General features: G+C 36.2%; 5 protein-coding genes across 9 annotated transcripts in view; 2 read left to right on the top strand and 3 right to left on the bottom strand.

Annotated features, from left to right (window-relative positions):
* The window catches only part of LOC115235755 (zinc finger CCCH domain-containing protein 13-like), a 6456-nt gene extending 3820 nt beyond the window's left edge, over positions 1 to 2636 (top strand). Inside the window, exons 5-10 of the mRNA XM_029807712.1 lie at positions 136 to 447; positions 502 to 844; positions 922 to 1088; positions 1194 to 1477; positions 1563 to 1671; positions 1828 to 2636. Of these exons, the coding sequence (XP_029663572.1) occupies positions 136 to 447; positions 502 to 844; positions 922 to 1088; positions 1194 to 1477; positions 1563 to 1671; positions 1828 to 1936 (1324 nt within the window). The 3' untranslated portion in view covers positions 1937 to 2636. The remainder of the gene's footprint in view (positions 1 to 135; positions 448 to 501; positions 845 to 921; positions 1089 to 1193; positions 1478 to 1562; positions 1672 to 1827) is intronic.
* Positions 2263 to 4928, bottom strand: LOC115235761 (SET domain-containing protein SmydA-8-like). 2 transcript variants are annotated; one of them, XM_029807725.1, is made up of 7 exons: positions 4425 to 4928; positions 3657 to 4025; positions 3429 to 3563; positions 3023 to 3209; positions 2818 to 2913; positions 2635 to 2720; positions 2263 to 2569 (listed from the first exon to the last, which is right to left on the bottom strand). In XM_029807725.1, exons 1-7 carry the CDS (start codon positions 4899 to 4901, stop codon positions 2483 to 2485), a joined length of 1437 nt encoding a protein of 478 aa, XP_029663585.1. In that variant the 5' UTR covers positions 4902 to 4928; the 3' UTR covers positions 2263 to 2482. The 2 variants fall into 2 exon arrangements, with proteins under 2 accessions (XP_029663585.1, XP_029663587.1); XM_029807727.1 differs by having other exon boundaries at positions 3657 to 3857; positions 4425 to 4924.
* A 1111-nt stretch (positions 4929 to 6039) lies between these two features.
* LOC115235757 (protein eyes shut-like) lies at positions 6040 to 13328 on the top strand. Its single transcript, XM_029807713.1, has 16 exons — positions 6040 to 6225; positions 7026 to 7208; positions 7575 to 7723; positions 7809 to 7919; positions 7987 to 8094; positions 8203 to 8316; positions 8509 to 9325; positions 9547 to 9946; positions 10095 to 10405; positions 10540 to 10750; positions 10871 to 11022; positions 11259 to 11395; positions 11514 to 11759; positions 12042 to 12239; positions 12480 to 12708; positions 12830 to 13328. The coding sequence occupies exons 1-16, from the start codon at positions 6044 to 6046 to the stop codon at positions 12879 to 12881; spliced, it is 3600 nt and encodes a 1199-aa protein (XP_029663573.1). The 5' UTR covers positions 6040 to 6043; the 3' UTR covers positions 12882 to 13328.
* On the bottom strand, positions 12791 to 14800 carry LOC115235762 (ATP synthase mitochondrial F1 complex assembly factor 2). The gene is made up of 6 exons (XM_029807728.1): positions 14605 to 14800; positions 14240 to 14433; positions 13790 to 13900; positions 13524 to 13704; positions 13331 to 13446; positions 12791 to 13212 (listed from the first exon to the last, which is right to left on the bottom strand). The coding sequence occupies exons 1-6, from the start codon at positions 14702 to 14704 to the stop codon at positions 13066 to 13068; spliced, it is 849 nt and encodes a 282-aa protein (XP_029663588.1). The 5' UTR covers positions 14705 to 14800; the 3' UTR covers positions 12791 to 13065.
* Positions 14801 to 15423: 623 nt separating this feature from the next.
* LOC115235763 (rho GTPase-activating protein 20-like) overlaps positions 15424 to 21198 on the bottom strand; it is a 199780-nt gene continuing 194005 nt past the window's right edge. For 3 of the 4 annotated variants that reach the window (XM_029807729.1, XM_029807731.1, XM_029807732.1), the window contains 6 exons: positions 20499 to 20654; positions 20076 to 20293; positions 19817 to 19943; positions 18771 to 19435; positions 18379 to 18680; positions 15424 to 18199 (listed from right to left, as the gene is read on the bottom strand). In XM_029807729.1, the coding sequence (XP_029663589.1) occupies positions 16968 to 18199; positions 18379 to 18680; positions 18771 to 19435; positions 19817 to 19943; positions 20076 to 20293; positions 20499 to 20654 (2700 nt within the window). In that variant the 3' untranslated portion in view covers positions 15424 to 16967. The remainder of the gene's footprint in view (positions 18200 to 18378; positions 18681 to 18770; positions 19436 to 19816; positions 19944 to 20075; positions 20294 to 20498; positions 20655 to 21198) is intronic. The other variant, XM_029807730.1, reaches the window with a different exon arrangement.

Below are 21198 nucleotides of genomic sequence, written 5' to 3'. Positions count from 1 at the left end.
ATATATATATATAAAGAGAGAAGGGGGAAAAGAGGAGAGAGAGAATACAAGATTTAAAAAAAATGAATAGATACTTATAGATAGCCAAGTATATATTACTCATTCTTTTTTCTTCTCTCTATCTTTTGTTGTTAGAGATGAGACTGTTTCAAACGATGATTGGGAAGGACATCATCGCGACATGGAACATGGCCGGGATCGAAATTATCCGACGGCGGAATGGGAGGAGAGAGAGTGGCGCACGAGAACGTTATGGGAAGGCAGGGATAGTCTTCCTCGCTCGGAGATACATGATGACGAGTGGAACAACCCCCGATACGACAGTTCAATGGCTGACTGGAAGTCCAGCGATACGCGGAAGTGGGATAATCAGAACGTGCACGTTCGATCGCATTATAGAAACGAACGCTCGAAAGACTTGGAGCTCGGAGAATCTACGCAACATAAGTAAACATAGCATATATATATATATATATTCTCTATTAATTAAATTTTTTTTAGCAAAAGACGATCGTATAATGCGCCGGAAACGAGAGAGGAACCGACAATTCATCCGTCTGCTAAACAGGCTGCTATTTACGGCAGCATGAAAGAAGAACCTATCAACAAAAAACTGATGGAACTTGCCGAAGGCAAGTTGTGTACAACTATGAGAGAAAAATCCACGGATAGTTTCCAAAAGAAGAATTCACAAAAGGATAAACCCGAAATCAAGGAATCCGTCGCGACGGAACCGAAGCGTCCCATAGTCGATGATTCTTTGCAAACTCTCCACACTGAGAGCGATTTGAGTGATATCAGCGATGATCCTGACGATATATTGAATATGGAAGAAGATACTACGGTAGGTATTGCATATTTTTGCATTTTTGTTTTTTGTTGCAAAAAAAAGCTTAACGAGTTTATGTAATTTCTCGACAGGATATGGAAAGTAATAAAACGCGGACAAACAAGAAAGTACCGGATGCTGCACATCGCGACACACAATCAACTGCACAGGAACCTGCTCAGTTATCTCCGAAGGAATCTGTAGAAGAAACCATTTTCAGTTCAAAGTCTAAGGATAACGCCGATACAATGTCATTGAAGTAAGATATGAATGATATTATAAAATGTTATAATTCAGAGTGAATAACAATTTCCCATTATGAAAATTATTCCAAATTTTATATAATGTCATTATATTTTAATAGGAACATAGAAGATGAAAATATGGAAACTATGGACTTTGAAGAAATTTCTGATGGCGAGCTAGAAGAGGACATCAAAACGAGCGGCAAAGGATTGGGCGATGCTTTAGGCGTCGATTGGGAATCCCTCGTAAAGGAAACGCAAGCGAGGAGAATTGTTTTATCAAATCAAGACTCTACAGAGAATCGATGGCAGTGCAAAGCTATCTTTTATAGAATTGGTATATCTAAGAAGTATGCGGGCGAAGATTTCGTAAAAAAACTACTAAAAAAATATGAAAAAAATGGTGAGTATTTTTTAATATAATTTTGCTAAAATCAGAAATGAGTCTGCAAAATAACATTTTTCAAATTTTTTTATGAATCGTAAAGAATTCTTGCTTGCTGATATTGCATTGATGCACACGGCGCTCGCGCGAAATCAGTTGCTGCAGGATTTAGGTAATGGTGCAATGCACGCTGTTGATGATTCTTTGTACAGGTGAGTTGCATTAAATTATGCTATTTAAGAACAAATTGAAAGTGAACATAAAATTAAATCTTTTTGTGTTATTTTATAAATTAAGACTTGTAGAAAATTTTACATTAATATATTTTTTTACAATTGTGCCTGTAATATAATGAAATTTTATTACAGAAATAACAATACAAATTATGATGAAGACGTGGATTATGATTTAGAAACGCTAAAGCCAGGTGCTGCTTTATATGAGGAAGCAAAATGCTTATTACAGCAAGTAGTATGAAAGAGAGATGAAATGTATGCCTAAAATTGTGAATAACTACTAGTTTTTTTTGTATTGACTGTATAAAATATATGTACACTGCCTTATACATGTATGTGTGTGTGTGTGTGTGTGTGCATAGTGATCTACTTGATGCTATAACAGTCTGTATCATAACTTTTAATTGACATAAAACTATGTCCTAATTATCGGTTGACCATATTTTTGTTTGAACATTTGCATTTTTGATAAAAATCAATGAATGTTTACATATTTTAAACCTAAATTTTCAAATTTAATCTCTGTTAAATACGTATTTTTCATCATATAATAATCGCTTATGCACATTTTTTTATCGTAATAACTATATTTGTATATATCCACAAACATTTCTTGTATATCATACAAATTAAAGTACGAAACCAAATGATTAGATTATGAAAATCATAATATACATAGCAATATATGATGCATTATTTCAAATATACTCGTACACACATATATATCCATTCTAGACATCAAATAATACAATCAATAAATACAACTTTAGAACGGTGTCTTTTCGCGTTAATCACTTTTGCGAACACAGGCTGCACTGACATCATTTTGCAATATATTCATTGCCTGTCGTAATAGATATTTATTATCGCTATCCTAGAAAAAGAATTTAGGACAATAATTAAGACATGTATAATTAACGTGAATTATATTCCTCATACCTCGATGCGCGAATGTGTTTGTTTTTCCGAAATCTGGCGCTTAGATAATTCAAGATTTGTACGATATAGCTCGTATAAGACAAGACCTGGAAAACATATTCCGAATATTCAAAAAATTATCTTTCGTTTTTTTTCCAATTTTGATTATAATGAAACTATGAAGTAATAAAGTCATTATGTTACCTTTTTTAATAGAATCTCCAGAACCTAAAGCATCCAAAATAGAAAGTACATCGTTACAATACATTTTCTTGATGCTAAGATCTGCATCCGTAAGATCTGTAATAACACAAATTACGTTTCGCATTAAGATGTATAATATAAAACTAATAGCTTGTAAACAAAATATTCCGCGCAGCGCTAAGATAAGATAGAAAATATATATTACCTTCCCATTTTAGATTCGGCACTCTGCCAAAGTAGGAAATTATACGATACTTGACATCTATCATGATGTAATTAGTCGTTGGAATTAATTTCGATAATACTGCTTCTATAAATTTTAGAATCTCACGCGGAGTCTTGTACACCGCATCAAGTACAAACGTGTTCAACATCGAATAAATGCATTCAATCTGTAAATTGATAAAATCAAGCTATCTATACTTTTCAATTAAATAAATAATCATATAAATACTGTAATAAATATGCGAACATATTATTAATACGCAAATAAATAGCTTCTCGAAATCAATAATTGCAGAGAAGATATTTATTCTGAAAGAGTAAAAAAGTTGTAGAGTAATTATTTTTATTGCGTGCGAAAGTAATGCTTTTGAAGTTTTAGATATCACCTGTCTGTGGTTCATGCTGATCTGGCACTTGTCACAGATCCAGGGAGATTTAAGATTGAGAGGATTGCGTGGTAGCAAATATCCAGAACAATCGTCCTTTGCACAGAGAAGCGCTCCGAGATAAGATCCGAATTCCTGGGGAAAAAAAAGAAACGTCCCGCGTAAGTTTTTCTTATCGCAACTAACTGTTTTTTTTTTTTTTTTTTTTAGATTTGTGTATCGACATACCGAGGGATCGGAGCATCTACTGCAGTTGCAGGAGAAGCGTTTGGTGACCCTCAGGAATTGCCTCCTGCTCGATGTATCCCACAGGAGATCGGTGTAAGACATAGTGAGCTCCTCGCCAGCGGCGATCGGCAGTGAAGCGCTCACGTACAGTCGTTGATGGTCATCGAAGTGGTGTCTGGTGTTCGGCACACAGCAATGATTCTGAAACGCACCTATGGGGTAAACACCGCGTAAACTCGTGGTGCAGTCCTCGTTTCTCGAGATCACGACTTCGAAGGAATTCGTGTTGCAGACTTCGCAAATGCGTCTCATAAGCTCCATTTGCTCTTCGCTGGGAAGGTTGCTCACGTTTCTTTTGACCAGATCGAGCTTGAAGTTCATTTTAGACTCTTTAATTAATATATATTATTATCGCATCTTTTCTCTCTCTTTTTTCTCTTTCTTTTAAATATTATATTTATATGGAGAAAATATGAAAAGAGGACGAGTGAGAGATAGATTGTATTCAAGTCTATGTAATATCATTCAAAAAAGAGAGTGTTGTCCATGTAACTAGAATGATATAATTACATAATAAATTTTAGAAAAATAATGATATTAATGAAAAACACATATGAAAATAGAAGAAACAAAATATGAAACACATTATTAATTATAAGAATTTGTTCATTTTTTGTGTACATTTCTACAAAATCAGATATTCGTTATACGAATCAGAAACTTATGAAATATCATGTATGAAAGAAAAGTAAATCGGATCAAATATACCTCATAGTTACGAGTAAGATTCGGATGGCACTCAAAGGCATACAAGAGTTTACGTTGCTCCTTCGACAACATAAGACCGCGTATCGGTACTACCGCGAACATCAGATCCTTAGACCAGGTGGAACCGCAGGTCGGCATCCACTCCCTGAGTAATCGACACTCCGCTTGATAGTGCATCATCGAGTTCTCGCATTCCGTCGAACAGATCGGCAAACCGCAACCATGATCGCAGGGGAACAGGGGACAGTTGTTCTTGTAACAGACGACACACATCGATAGGTACTTGCTGTATCGCGGTCCTATCAACAGCGGGACATCCGTGAAGATCAATTCGCCGGCTCGAATGTCCCGTGTGGCGAACATGCCGCGACCTCCCAAGGGAGAGCACTCGATGGTCCATACCCGGGATTCATCTTGTGCAAGATTGTTCTCTCGCAGATAGGCTTCGAGCAATTCCATTGTCTCTCGTGGTTCCATCTGGATCACAGATGCACTTGCGTATATTTTCTCTCGATATTTTGCCTCTTGATGCTTTAATCATCGTCTTTTATACCAAATCTTTAATACGCGTATTGTTTTCTATAGGCACCGAGCCAGTTTTGTAATAACTTTTGAGACCTTGTTTTCGCGTTTGCAAGATTTTCTCTACAAATATTTACATTGTTTAAAGCAGAGGTAGAGATATACGTTGTTTGTCAGACGTGACACATCGCGATGTCAGAAGAGAGTTTCGGTTTTCGTAACAACTGCGGATCTTGTTAAAAATTAATTAATTGTTGTGAATTAATTAGTAATTAATTAATTATTGAGATTATATCGCAAAGTCGAAAGATCGTAAAATGCGTTCGCGTAATTGAAGACACGCGAGAGACTGCTCTATAAGCTATGAGCACACACAGCGCGTGCTCTTATTATAAATCTCAGCTTAAAATAGAATTATGATTTGGCAGCACATCGAAAAATAGCCAACTGATCTATTTGTTTACTGTTTACACATTTCGCGAAATGCCAACAGGTTATAAATAATATATATAACATACTGATAACTCAAAGAAAACAGGCGGTTTCTTTGATATATCACGTGTATAACAAGTTACGTATATTCTTAATTATATTATTAATTAGATATCTATGTCGGTTAAACTCTTCTCCGTTTAACAAATCATTATATTCAGCTAGAATAAAAACGTTCCGCAGCTCGTGTATCGATTTAAGCCCGGTATAAAAGCGCAATATTGATCTATTATTTTCTTTCTCGCCTGACTAAAAATACTCGCCATTATAATTTACGAAAAAATACATTCCGCACGCATTTGCAATAATAAAAAGAAATCAATAATTACATAGTGGCGTCCAAAAATAATAGTATATCAATTAAAGAAGTTTTTGTTTTTTAAACTCTTCGATTTATATACAAGTTGCAAATGCATTCTACGATCCTGTCGGCTGAAGAAATCTGAGAAATACATCATCCACTTCGACTTTTATTTAATTGTAAGAGTAAAGCCAGAAGTTCTTTTTATTAATATCGACGATTGCTTCACGCAAGCGTATCCGGCACGTAACGACTATTTGTATGGTCGCGTGTTGCTAAGACTACGGTCGAGTTGTCGTCGTCGATGGGATATCGTGAACGGCATCGTCAAGAACAACGTGCATACAACGTATATACACGGTCTATGATAGAGCGATATATGCGACATACCGTACTGTGTACAGATCGTCGAAAGTGCCGTGTTCCACGACGACTCTCGCGTCTTCCCTTTTTTTTTTATTGCCCGCCGTCCACAGAAATGGGAAGGTAATGGAAAAGAAAGATCCATCGGCCGATTCCCCCGGGTTCGGCGAGTCCGTTTCGTTTTTTAATCCTTTCAGGAATCACCGTACGGTATTCTCGTATCGATCAATTGTATAATTAACTCTCTTTACAGCGTTTTACCTGATAACGTAATGCCGAATTTCGCGGGAAAGGTCACGGACGAGCATTTAGCACAGTGACATAACTCGCGAAGCTATATATATTATCGCTCTAGTTTAATTGAGTCTATTTTATATCGTTGAAAATTACGCTAAAATTCAACTCTTTCGTTCAAACTTGTATATTTCCTATTTTGAACATATATCTACAAAGAATTTTAAATATCTTTATATTTGATTTTATTCTATCTAATAAAATTACAATTTTTTTTATAATAATTTTATTTTATATTGTGACATATATTTTCCTTATAATTCTTCTCATTAATTACATATCTCGCGTACAGGAGATTTTCTTTTTGTGATTAATGAATTTAATAAAAATAAAAATATTTTTTATTAAATTTAATTGATACTTGAAGTGTATCATATGTTGAGTCTAGAAAATTATTGCATTATTCAATATGAGACGCGAATAGATTGCTATATCTCGTTAGTTACATCGTAACGTGACTTTACGTAAATTTTCCAATCATGCGCGCGTTATACGATGTACACAATGAACGTGATGCATACATACAAAATACACACACGTATACATATGCGCACGTGCATATATCATACACTTACACATCACAGAAAAATCGGCATATGTATATATCATGCTATAATCATGCTGTATAGGTATGTAAGACTACTTAGATTGGCTTATAAGTGGAGTTATTGCCTGCCTTTCGCGAGGACCACCACGTGTCAAAGTGTTCTTATACTGATAGTACTGTCGACTACAATAACAGTGTTTGCACTAGAATCGGATTGTAGCGAGGATCCTTGCATGTATGGAATCTGTTTGAACAACGAGAACAGGTACATACATACATGCACTTGCTAAGCACGCATTTTAATTTCATAAGAGTTGGATTACGTAAAATATAGATACAATCACGCGGACACATAAGTGAAAATAAATATAGCAATACTTAAGTAAACTTATATGTATAATTTCTTCGTAAAAATTTGAAAATATCTTACACGAAAAATATAATAAACAATCAAATTATTTAGATCAAAATTTGGTAATTAGTATAATATTTATAAGCTTAAATATTTTTAGAGATTTAACTTTTTTAATATCACTAATTAATTTAAAAATATAAATACAATAAAATATAGCCAAAATTATAGAAAAGTGTCTACTTACTTCTGTTTTGTAAATTTTCATGGATGACGCAGCACCTATTCTTGTTATTGTATCGACGGTTATACGGGGATTAATTGCGAAATTAATTGGGACGAGTGCTGGTCAAATCCTTGTCTCAATGGTGGCACGTGCAACGATGGTGTTGCTGCATATAATTGCACTTGCGTCGATGGTTTTGTAGGTAATACATCTTTCTTCATATTTTCGCCTACCAAATACGAGAAAATCAAAGAGAATACAAGTGATATGTTTTAAATAATAATTAGGTATGAATTGCGAACAAAGATATAGCGAATGTTCGAATCATCCGTGCCTTAACAATGGCACCTGCGTCGATTACGATGGCATCATTTGTCAGTGTCCAGAGGGATATTCAGGTGCGACATATAATGACAAATTTATCTAATAAATTTTCACGTTGTTATTTTGTTGTTTTACTTTTAGGAGATTACTGCGAGATAGACGCTTCTGTTTGCAACGAAACAATATGCAAAAATTCCGGCGAATGCGTCGAAGGACCCGGAATCTCATTCTATTGCCGTTGTCGCGAAGGTAATTTGTGTAAAATTATTATACATATATAAAGAATATTTTGCTTTTATATTCTATCTTGACGGTATCTTTTCTTCTTTTTTATGCGTGGCCGTATGATCTGAAAAGGATGGACCGGCACTTTCTGCGACGTGGACGTTGACGAGTGTTTAAGTTCACCGTGTAGAAACGGTGGCCTCTGTATCAATGTTCCAGCTTCCTATACTTGTGCTTGTCTATTTGGTAAGCGGTTCACAGATCACATATTTTTATCTAGAAAAAGCGAAAAATTGGTGGAGTCAAAGTTTTATTCATAAAATTGAAATCTTATAAAGATCTTGCACTCATATTCGAATCATTAATTAATTATAAAATGTTTTTTTCCCCTTATTACACTAATTATTATTATACATTACATACCCATTTTCATAAAAGGTTTTACTGGCAAGGACTGCGACAGGGCAGTTGTGCCATGTAATGAAAATCCTTGCCAAAACGGAGCAGTATGTCTGTTGGAGGATGATCATCCAGTTTGTTATTGCGTGCCTGATTATCACGGCGCATTATGCGAGTTAAAATACGACGATTGCGAATCAAAATTTGCACAGTGTGAAAACGGTGGTACTTGCATCGACGGTATCAACAGCTTCACTTGCTCCTGTCTACCGAATTACAGTGGTTCCATGTGCGAATACAGTTTCCCTTTGACGACTATCGCTATAGAAGTAGAAGACACGTCCGAACAGGGAACAAGTTCGATTAAAACTACAACCGCCATTATTTCACCTAGAGGATCAACTTCAATAGCGGATACTTCTGTGCCCTTATCATCAACATCCAGTTTTGCAACGTATTCAACATCCTCGAGAACAACTAGTTCGCTTTACACAAAGAGCTATACGATTATGGAGAAGACGACCACGACGACAGGATACGAGGACGGAGGTTCTCCTAGTGTTAGTAGCGAAAGTGATATCTTACTTACTGAGATCCCGTCGACAGGTTTCACGACTAGTAAAGAAACAACTCGAGATGATGTCGTGACACCGGAGGTCGCAGCAATGTCGTCCGCTGCTACCGAAGGTTTCTTTCATGTAACTGAAACAGAAAGTACGGAATTTTCTTCTCCAACCGAAAGATCGATTCATGATGGCAAAGTTACCAAGGATGATAATCAGACAACATATTCGTCGGCTTCCGAAAGGGTGGATGAAGACCTAACGCGTGCAACGGAGTACATGACGAGTTTTAGGTAAATGGAGAAATATCTTGAAATATCACTTGTTTAGAATATCGATACTTATTGTAATAAATTAACATGCATCTTGTGTTTTAATTTCTCTCATAACAATATTTTAAATATTTTCTTTTTAAATATAACAATTATTTTTTTAATCATATGGATATATATTATATATACAAATTTTTCATAATAATTTTATAATAACGCTAGACTATTCCATCTCCATTTAGTCATCGACCAACAATGATAGATACGGATGAAGGTCAGATCGACGAAAAGACTACCACAAGCGCTATCATGGATCACGGTACCGATGTAACATTCCCCGTCAATACGACATTCCGATACACGACGGAATCGTTACAGAATAGAACCTTCGATCTCGGAACTACGGTTGTAGATTTGGCCGGAACTGTTCTACCCTTAACTACCTCGTCAACACTGCCATCAGTAATATCTTCGACTGTCAAATTTGAGACTCCCACGGTATCTTCCCCGTTAACATCCACCAACGTATCCTCATTAAGTCAAACTACTAGTATCGAAACCAGCACCGCAGAAATTAGCGCTTGCCGAGGGAATCAATGTTCCACAAGTACTACTACATTAACTTCGCGTAATGTTACCGAGGTAAGCAGTTTATATATAACAATCTTTAACAAACTTGATGATTGTTAAAAATTCAAATATAGATTTTGAAATAAATCTTTCTCGAAATAAAAGATGTAAGTCCCGAGAGTTACAATTTTAACATATCTATATTATAATTATCATTCAGTATACTGACGGCTGCAAGACAGATTCGACCATTACGCAAGCGGCCTTTAACGGCAAATCTTTTATCAGACAACGCGTCGAAGTAATAATCTCCGACAATAAGAGCGCAACACTCCGAATTTACGTTAAGCTCAGAACGGCATTTAAGAATGGAATAATATTGCACGTTTACTTCGACAACGAGAGATATTCTTTAGTGTATTTGGAACTTGGATCGTTAAAGTTTCAATTTTCTTGCGGTCTGGAAACTATGTTGCTCGGTGAAATCGATGCCATTATCGATAATGGATTCGAAGTGGGCATTGATATGAGGTACGCTATTCGCAAATTATAGATGGTTCTATTAATTTTAAACATAAATATAAATTTTTATATCTAAAATTTTTTATATACAAATTATATATAAAAATATATATTTTCTTTTCTTTTTTTTTTTTTTCTTCTAGCTTTCAATATGTTGCCAATGATGAGAACGAGAAGTGTTTTGCCAAATTGCTGGTCAATGGCACTATGGCCGTAACCGGCGAACAAATACTGCCACAACGAGGAATGGTTCCAAAATACGCCAATTTATACATAGGAGGCATTCCATTAACGTTTTCGCATTATTTCCCTCACGTAGCTATGGGAATTATTGGTTGCATGGATTCCTTTAAAGTAAAATATTATTCAGAATTAAATTCAATATTCGTGTTTTGTATCACGTAGCAGAAAGTTCGTCACTTTTTATACAGAATGATTGCGCAGAGTTTATATCTAATAAAAATTGCATTACAGGTGAATGATATTTCGCGACATTTTATTCACGACTCCGTAGAAACGTTTCAGATTGAAGAATGCACGTCGTTCTTGTGCTTGTCAAATCCGTGTCAGAATTTCGGCGCGTGTGAAGAAAACGAGGGTCGAATTCGCTGCAAATGTGTAGCTGGGTAAATATTCATTATCTGGCAAGTAAAGATGTCGGTAACTTTTTTGCTTCTCTGATATATTATAATATTCAATATCTTTATGTATGTCTAATAAAAAGAAATGACATATAAAAAAAATAGGATTACGAATCAGAATTATGATATTAATTTTTAATTTCCGCAATTTAACTTTGATTTTCGAATATTCGCAATAGGTTTTAAAAGGCACAATGATAAGCATCAAAGATTATTTACAGATACACTGGGCCTTTGTGCGAATATTCGGCGTGCAACGACAATCCTTGTTCGGTGGGTGCGACGTGTGTAAGCTCGCCAGGAACTGGTTTCATTTGCGTTTGTCCGCTCGGCAGCCACGGGCTTTTCTGCGAAGAAGGTAAATCATATACATAATAAGCTAACGGAATGTTCAATAAACATTCTATAGAACGGCGATGCAATAAGATTGCAATATGCAATATCAAGCTACATAGGATAAATTTGCTCTCTCTCAGATGCTATCCTAGTGCGACCGGCCTTCTCGGTTCTCGTCCCCGGTTTCGCGTCGTACATCGCCTACGGCGTGTCGCCTTCGATAAAAGACACAATGGAGCTGAAGCTGCGACTCATCCCGCGCACATTTGATCAAATCTCCCTGGTAGCTTATATCGGACAGGAAGGTTCGCGTCGCGATGTTTCGGATCACCTCTCGATAACATTCGTGCGCGGCTACATTATGCTCACGTGGGATTTAGGCTCTGGTGAGTAATGAATTCGTAAAATCCAATCTCCCAATATTCGAAGCTATTCATATTATATGTATAATAAATCTCGCATAAGTGTAGATTTTTAAAAATTATAATTTGATATTTTAGAAGATCTATATAATGGTGCATATATATATATATATAAAGTTTTTTTCTGATGTATAGAGTAAAACTTTCTTTTCTTGCAAGAAAAACACTGAAATCGGTTGCTATTAATAAAATATCAAAGTATAGTTATCGCTTGAACTACACTCTTGCATTCTGATCTTTCATTAGGAGTGCGAAGAATCTTCACCAGCGATTCATTGAGCTCGTTAACCGTGGCAGGATCGGCTGGTAAAAGTAAAACATATACTCTCAGGATTGGAAGGAGAGGCAAGGAGGCATGGCTTGCGGTAGAGGGTCTCGGGAACGTGACCGGTCAGGCGGTAGGATCGATGACTCAACTCGATGTATCGCCTTTTCTCTATATTGGTACGTTGTTGCGGAAAAGAGCAGCTTGACATTTAGCACCATGTCAGTAGAGCTAAGATCGTCTTTCATCATATATTTTATACTACACTAAGCAGTTAAATTCTCATCACTTATATCTAACATTGAAACAATTAAAGTGATTTAAAAATGATCTTGACATCGGAGACAAGTATGAAGTTCAAGTGAGACGACATTTAGCGTTTTAAACTTAGCTAAATAGATAAAGATATTTTTTCGTAGGTGGGTACAAATCGAAAAACTTCGAGACGTTGCCGCATGATCTACCTCTTCACACCGGCTTTTCCGGATGCATATTCGATGTCGAGTTGCGCACAGATACTTCAATTCTTCCGCTAACCGGCTCCAGCCCTGCCACCGGCCGCGGCGTGGGCGAATGCAATCGCAATGAATGCATTCGCCACTCGTGCAAAAATGGTGCGGTGTGTTTGCATCATGGAGCATCGTATAGGTAATACAAAAGAAATAAACCATTCTATTCTTACATGAAAAAAGAAGAAAGATTTGAAATGTTCTATATAAAAACCACATATGTTATATAACGTTATGTATGTAATTCATCAACTTTTCAGCTGCATTTGTACAAAAGAGTGGGTCGGACCTGATTGTTCCGTTCCTATCTGATTCATCGCTAAAAGTAATTCTCTGGATGCGTATAGAAGATTTCTCCTAGCTCATATTAATTAGCATCAAAGGAGTAACCGATCGATATCGATGTTACAGATAATGTTATATTACAGTAAACAGGTTGTGTTCTTACAAATTTTATATCTATTGACGTAATGGTTCTTTAATAATCGGAATAGGATTAGCTTACATTAGGTACGTTATTTTTGGGTCGCGAAGTGGCGGAATGAGAGTTCAAGTATACAAATAACATTGCCGCCGATAGACGCGCCTGTAAATCATGTCTGCTGTACTCGTGATGCCATTCCACATTGCCCCAATAAGAGATCTATGCAAATATAAGGATAATAAGGATAACATATAAACATACAATAATGATAAATAACAGAAGCGATTTCTATTGGCATTTCTATCATAAATAAAATCAAAGTTTTCTATATCTATACCTGATATTCTTCTTCTAGTCGTGAGAGACTTACAGCCTCCGAGACTTTAATTACTCTTGCAGCTGTTGCAAGAGTCAGAATAACTGACTTTAATCCATCCACTGCATACACAAGACCTATGTACACAGATAACAGTTAATATATGGATAAAAGATACTCATCTTGTTTCTCTTCATAAAATTGTATCACATACCATAAATACTATTAAAATTATAGGACAATAAATGCCTCGTTAAAGCAGCTTTGGTTTCCGCGGATACAGTAGGCGCTTCTATACTCTGAGTTCTTGCAATATCCACATCGTAATGATCACAAAACCATCGAACTATAGGTTCCCACTTTTCAACTTGTAATTGATATAATTCGTCCACTTCCTAAAATCACAAAAATCATTATAATCGAAATGTCATATTGTTATATGGGAAAAAGGCATGGAGATTTGTACAAATACTTTCTTACACTTGAATAAAATAAAATTGTATCCATTTCTAAACAGTTCACTATATGATTGACCAGATCTATCTTGGTATAATTGTGTGGGTTGTCTAATACAGTATTGCATAAGGATGTCTGCAAATACATTAGCATGTGTAACATACATTTGGAATATAAATAAAATGTGTAAACAGAATTGGCAGTGCACAAAGCATCTGTAACTTAAGAATAAAGTTTTATACACATTTAAATGTAGTCACATAACTAAAATAACATTGAATGTCTTTGTACTAGATTTAAAATTTCATCATTTTCATCATTTTTTGAATTTTCTTTTCCGCAAAATGTGTTGGTAAATCTTTTATCGCACTTACATTAGATGATAAATACGAAATGACAGTGCAAGCCCAAGTAGTTGGACAATAAATTAAAAAGTAAATTAATTTCTTATACATAATTGTACTGATTTCGTACCAAATGCATACTTCCTCTATCGATAGTCTCCTTCTGCGCATCCCATTCAGCAGCCACCGCTAAAGCTAAGGGTTTGCTGTTTACTTCAAATACCCTACCTTGCGGTGTCTTCAACTTCCTCTGGTCCAACGTAATCTCAAATTTATCACCACATGAAAGTATATTCGTTCTTCTATAAAATCGTTTCACAGTAGCTACAAATGTCAAATTATTTTATACATCTATATAATATCATTAATACTTAATCAATTTCTCATCATGTTTATTAAATTACATTTATGTGTGATGGTAGAAAAACATCAAACAAAAATCTAACCAAAGTAATAAAATTTGTTTCAAGTAAAATATCATAATATGATGATTACCTATATTTCTTACTACCGAAGAAACTGGCACAAATTTATTGCATCTAAAGTAATATATTGTATTGATTAGTTTGTTCCACATTTGCGGCATATTGTTCATTATTTTTGTTTTTAGGAGCAATCAAACAGAAAGAGCAGAGACGAAAACATTACAAATTATTACCATCAGCTGATACAAGCATAGTAGCTAGTAGTACGATAGTACCACGTGCATCGTACTATCACGTGATGCCACAATTTACTATAGTAAAATATTCATTACGTCATATATATATGAATGAAAATAAATATGAATGATATTATTCAATATATATGAATGAAAAAAAAATATATATATGAATGACTTTTCAGTATTGACAATCTACATCGGAATAGTAAATAATGAGCAATTATTGATGTATAAGAATTTTTTATGTTATTAGATATAAAAAAACACTGTTATATTTATTTTTATTTATAAATTATAGTATTTTGTATGTACTGTGCCTTTCTAAAAATTGTGAAGTAAATTAATCTTTTCAATACAGCGGATAACTCACCGTAATTTAATCAAGACCTGCATTAAAAATTTTTGATTTTTAAATCACAAATACATTGTAAAATTTATCCTATGAAAAATATATGTGATATATTAATATATCACCACTCATTTATTTCAATAAGTACTCTATCAATTTTCATACAAATAATAAAATAGATAATGTATCTTTTTTTACAGTAAATTTTTTTTTATAAAATTGAATAAATGTAATCTCTCCTGAAAAGGATTATTTCTGAATAATGAAAAGAAATGGGCTGTGTATTGAAAAAGCTCATAAGTGTATAAAATACGAAATATATATATATTTGCTTGTTTTTGTAGCATAACATATATAATTTAGATAAGTATACATATCTCATGGGTGTTACACATTGTATCGTAAGTTTAACGATATAAAAGAGATAATTTTACAATTTAATATATACAAAAAACGAGAAGGTTGATCATGTAGTAACACTCCAATGTTTCTTGTATCCTATATGTGCTAACAATAAGAACATAATCGCACTATACACGCACAGTGGCTTATATTTGCAAATCATATTACGATTGTCAGAAACGAAATATTGTTATTATTATTATTATTGCTTATAGGGAGAAGTCGTTTTTGCTCAAAGTAAGCACAATAACAGATTTTGTGAACACATCTGTGGAAAAGAACATCTTGAAAGATAATAATTCCATTAAAATGAGATTTTGTTAAAACACAGCTACGAACACATTGCTTACAAGCCGGTTTAAAAAAAAGAGAAAGATAGATCGCCGAAAAAGACGACTCTCGTAAATTTAAAGTCAGCTTCAAATTGATACCAGTTACGTGAGTAAAATTATAGACAAATCTCTCTCTATAAATTTATTTTATCGAATTCTCATATGGATCTTTATCATTGTAATTGTTCCCGCAACTGGTCCTCTATCTTTTTATAAACTTAAAATATATAAACATGTCACATATCGATAATATCGATAAGAAAGTACATTCGATTCAGAGAGAATACATCTGTTAAAATCAATTTACAAGAATAAAGGATTCTCCGCTTGTTAAGATGTTATAAATATAAAACATTACAGAAAATGTTACATATTTATGAACTGTTGTATCTATTAATGTATTATTAATAGATAACATCAGATTGTGTTTCCACAAAACTTCTTCGACGCATTTGTAGACAATCTTTTTACTGATATTTTTACAAAGATTATTTATGTAAGAAGAGAAAGAATTACTCATATTATCGTCTTGGCGCTAACATTGTCCGTTACTTAATCTACGCTTAATTAGCTACCTAAATACGCAAATATTAATATAGTATGAACTAACGCTCGTGGAAGCACCCTGAATCACTGAATAACAGGCCCGGATCCTCGATTTAGCCCTAAATACGATCATTTAAACCGAAACTTTTTTTTATGTTTAAAAAAATTTATGTTTTAAAGCAAAGATGAAAATCGAATAAAGACATTTAGTGTTAAAAGTGCGACGAGAATACGGGCCAAGACTTATTGTTGCCGGTCATAAATAGATAGCAAATTCCATTTTACTGTCTCACATGTAGAATTTTATTTCATTCATCTCGTTATCTCTAAGTTTGATCAAAAGAGGACGATCTGTCGCTCTTATAGAAAAACTGCAATGATGCGCTTTCAAATGCCACGGCTTCTTCATTGTTCTCGGTATTACGCATGTATGTGTTTGGACTAGGTTCAGTTGTCGTAAAGCGGATCCACGACTTAGACATTATACATGTTGAATGATAAATGATAATAGACAGGGATCTTCGATTAGGCCTGCGAGGTAGCACAGATTCGCCGTTTTCTGTACTCAAACATAACTTTCATCATCAACGACGGATCTACCAAATCCCAAATGCCTTGTGGTGATGGGAGCGCGAGGTTGTGGCGGGGGTCGATAAGGAGGTGGCGGTGGCAGAGACCTGGACCTACCGGCTGCTTTGTGCCTATCCTCGAGGTTCATATGTACCGGCGGCAAATGCCTGAGTCTCGGCGGCAAGGGCGGCGGTGTATCCGGCCATGACGTCCTTTCCTCCTGCTCGTCTTCACTGAGATTGTCGATCATCACGCTTTTATATGAATCATTCGCATCCGCGGTTACATAAACTTCGCTCGATCGACTTCTGTCCTCGCAATAATTAATTTTACCATCCGATTCACCATTCGCTTCTTTACTTTTGCAGTATTTCAGCGCTTCCATATATATCGCTTTCACTCTCACGTAATCCTCATATAGTTCGCAATCACGGGCTTGGCGACGACGTTCTTTCTCTGCCATCGGTGACTCCAGACTTACATACTGGACTTCGGAGGGCTTGACTTTTTTGAACTCGCTGAAGCGCTCTTTCTTTTTAAACTCGTAGCGATCATTGTCTGATCGGAGCGTATCGCTGCCACCTGTCAGACTCTGCTCCGAATCGTGAATCGATACCCGTTCAGCGCTTCGAATATCTTGCTGCGAGCTTTTACTATCGTAATTTTCCGGTAATATATCGTAAGTTACGTTCAACTGCCTACTCCGATAAGTCTTGCAATTCTCCACGTTCTCCTTTATCGCGTCTTGTCTGAGATACTCCCTATCGTATATATCTTTATCGCCGAATCTTTCTTTTCGATGCTCATGCTCATCCAGCTTGTTCGTTCTGGGTGTTCTCTTGAGCTGTGCCCGTAACCAGTCCTGCCGCTGAAAATTGGACGATTGGGGTGGATTAGAGTAACACGCGTTAGCCTTTTCCTCTCGAAAGTTATGCTCCGTGCTATTCGCGTGATTATGGCCACCGGACGTGTAACCATTGAGCCTCTCTTCCCATCCGCACCTATATACCGGAACGTAGGATTTGTTGGACTTTTCCTCCTTCGCGAGAGGCTTATCATAATTACTAGACGATGGAGCGTTCGGGGCAGAGTCTTCCGAGCCTACAGGCGATTCCGGAATAAATAACTGGCAGTCTGACAAAGTTAAGCCTGAGTCTCTTGACAGAGACATGGGATCTCTCCGCGGTGCCTCCGTCAGATCTAGACTATCCAAGGATATCCCACCTGCTATACCATAAAAAATTTATTAAGACATCGTATATTTATTAGAATCTATTTTAATTTAATATATAAAATTCAATTAATTCATTGTAAAGTACAATTTGTAATATTTTAATATTTTAATATTCTCTAAATTTATAATATTCTGACATTCTCTAATAGTGATATCATATTATCATACTTACAGTGAAGACTATCGGTGCTTTCCTCGGCTCCGCTATCGCTACGTGTGTCTTCTCCGAGGAGTTGCGTGACGCCGGCACCGAAAAAATCCTCGCAATGACGGATCAGCATTTCGGTGATTGTTGGAATCGCTCTGCTCTGGTTCACTGACGGATTCGATGACCAAAGTAAACTTGGACCACAGCAGACGCCAAGATTACTGGCACACATGAGATTACGTTTCGATCGTCTCGCTACATGATGTAGCACGCAGATTAAATGCGACAGTAACGTATAGTTCGCCTTCGGAAGCCTATCTAGAATGCTGAAAAATGTTTTAATTGGTTTTACTTTCCTATTTTTCAAAAAAATTATATATTAAATTAATTTTATTATAATGGCTTTATAGTAAAACCTTTTAATAGTTTGGACGGGATTCGGCGTATCCAAGCTATCCATCCAGAGAGGAAACAGATGAGAAGTCAAGAGAGGATCTGGTAGAGATCTTAAAAATTCCTTTAGCAAAGCCGCCACAGCTATAATCGGCGCATCTTCTAGACAGTTGAAATCTCCCGTAGATTCGATTTGATCTCGCAACTCTCGAACAATTCGAACGTTCGCGGACTTTCGGAATATTCCCTGTGTGAACGGGCCCTTTGCGAACAGCTGTTGCAGCATCACCAGAACGGGCTTAGGCAAGCCATTTTCATCCAGCCGTGACAAATTCACGCCAAAGAGACTGGGATTCAACGATAGCGAGCGCCGTAACAGACCGGTTATTTTCGATCTGTTGTTCTTTTTCGCGGGCGTTTTCATCACGGGTCTGAGGATAAAATGACACAGATCGACGCCACTGTTGTTGATATGTTCCAGATCGAAACCCTCATCCGCCGACAGCATGTGTCGTAGACGCGACATTTTCACGGCAAATGGTCGCTCGTGTCCTATCAGCGGATATGGCGTCTCATCCGGGAACGTTCGGGCCCACAACTGGAAGGGTCCTTGAAGGTCCCACAACGGCACCGCCATGTTCACACAGGACTGCGCTGTCATCTCGGAACCGACCATGATCGTCTTACACTGTAAAATGTAAAATAGTACGTGTGTATTCTTTTTTTTTTGCCGACAGGGAAATATTACAAAGAGATGAATAATATGGCATACTATTGATTCGTTGAAACTTGTTTACCGGATGATAGACATGGTTTATCTAACGGAAATTCATTTGCGATCCTAGCAGCTTATATCTATACAATATCAATGAATTATGAATGGTGATTAAAGCAATGCCGGTACAATGCGCGACCCGATAGTAGATAGTCGGCGACGGCGACTCAAACTCGACTCTGACGTCCGCGATAATAAAAGACAACTCTCTCGAAGAAAAATAGAAGTCGAACGATTCATTCCCGTGAATTCGAGTATGCGCGAAGACGAGTCTGAAAAGACAGGCACACTTACGTAGTCGCTGTTCGTGTCGTTGTCGTGATATACGATTTGAATATTTGTATGCGGCGGCTCCTTCATACTCTCCTCCCGTACGAGATCGTTTAGACGTCCCCACCAAAGATCCCGCGCCGCAGCGGTCCTGGAAGAATAAATTAAATCGTAATAAAAAACGACTGTCTGAGTTTCTATTACTTGATGTCTTCGTCTATCACATGGAACTTGGATTATCGTGCGCAGTTTTAGAAAATAAAATGCAAGTGCTTGTGCTCACATGAAAGTGGCCACGACATTTGTGGTAGGCCAGCCGAGAACGAAGCTAGTTTCCGCGGATTTGCTGGTTTCCGCAACGTCCTCAATGTGACCCGACGTGAGCCAGAGCTCGCTCATCCTCACGGTCTGCTTCAACTTGAAATTCCCACCGCTGCGTGCTTTCGCGATCAGCAGGAGATCAGTAAAGAGAAAGAGATGCCTCTCCTGAGATTGCATGCCCTAAATTTATAATGGATTTTAAGACTTATATCTTTCGACATTGGGCAAAATCTTAATCTTTATCAATATAAAAAAACAATTTGTTAATTTTTATTAAAGTTTTGAATAAAAAATATATTTTTTATTTTAATAGTTTTTTGAAATCCACGAAAGTCTATATCTTTTGATATATAAATAATGAAAAGAATATCTTTTCTCCACATACCGTGGTAAATTGGACTGGTGTTTCCAAGAGAAAAGTTCTAGTTGGTGATTTTGGAGATGGGGAACTATCTGGAGTATCCAAAGCCTTCTGAGAGAGTCCTCTCGTTAGTCTAGCTGGAGGACCACTGTTTCTTTTACGTAATATATTCTTCATTTTCTGAGAACAATAACACATAATTAACATAAATTAAAATTCCCATGATCAATAACATGATTAGCTACTTTCGGAAAAAAATTTTTTAATTACAACATAATGTATCGACATTTAAATACACATTTTTAATGTATTTTTATCACATCACGAGGCAAGAAAGAGAAAAGCGTCTTTGAAAAGTGAAATGTATACTGTATTTAAATAACGAAATCTGAATTGGGAAGATCGTTTCTAATATCTTAAGGCTCCTCCTGTAACGATTTGACTGGAAAATTTCGCAGGGCTTGGACTAATTTTGCTGTCACATTTAATTTCGCCATGTTATATGCCATACGTACTACACGCATAGGATTAACAGTTACGCCCGAAAAATGTCACTACCAAATTTGGTCGGCAAGCCGCGATTCTCTCTTTCTCTCTCCAAGGTGTGTTAAAGACGAAAGCACGAGTGCTCTCACAGCAGATAGAGCAAGCTGATTAACATACGCCGGCTTATTAAATTTTTTAACGCGTGTCTCAACATCCTCTATTCTTCGTTTCACTCTTT

The sequence above is a fragment of the Formica exsecta genome, unplaced genomic scaffold (genome assembly GCF_003651465.1).
Source record: "Formica exsecta isolate Colony F162 unplaced genomic scaffold, ASM365146v1 scaffold233, whole genome shotgun sequence".
Lineage (NCBI taxonomy): Eukaryota > Metazoa > Arthropoda > Insecta > Hymenoptera > Formicidae > Formica > Formica exsecta.
The sequence above is the reverse complement of the archived record's forward strand: the minus strand, read 5'-3'. Positions and strand labels throughout refer to the sequence as shown.

Excerpts from the sequence above, each read along its gene's own strand:
- LOC115235761 (XM_029807725.1), bottom strand. The coding sequence starts at position 4,901 with ATGGAACCACGAGAGACAATGGAATTGCTCGAAGCCTATCTGCGAGAG. Across the intron at positions 3,210-3,428 it reads TCAGCATGAACCACAGACAG|ATTGAATGCATTTATTCGAT; the intron begins GTGATATCTAAA and ends ATCAATTTACAG. Across the intron at positions 2,914-3,022 it reads GCCGAATCTAAAATGGGAAG|ATCTTACGGATGCAGATCTT; the intron begins GTAATATATATT and ends GTGTTATTACAG.
- LOC115235757 (XM_029807713.1), top strand. The coding sequence starts at position 6,044 with ATGGGATATCGTGAACGGCATCGTCAAGAACAACGTGCATACAACGTA. Across the intron at positions 7,724-7,808 it reads TTGCGTCGATGGTTTTGTAG|GTATGAATTGCGAACAAAGA; the intron begins GTAATACATCTT and ends AATAATAATTAG. Across the intron at positions 11,023-11,258 it reads CGCTGCAAATGTGTAGCTGG|ATACACTGGGCCTTTGTGCG; the intron begins GTAAATATTCAT and ends GATTATTTACAG.
- LOC115235762 (XM_029807728.1), bottom strand. The coding sequence starts at position 14,704 with ATGAACAATATGCCGCAAATGTGGAACAAACTAATCAATACAATATAT. Across the intron at positions 14,434-14,604 it reads TTCGGTAGTAAGAAATATAG|CTACTGTGAAACGATTTTAT; the intron begins GTAATCATCATA and ends TGACATTTGTAG. Across the intron at positions 13,213-13,330 it reads GACTAGAAGAAGAATATCAG|ATCTCTTATTGGGGCAATGT; the intron begins GTATAGATATAG and ends ATATTTGCATAG.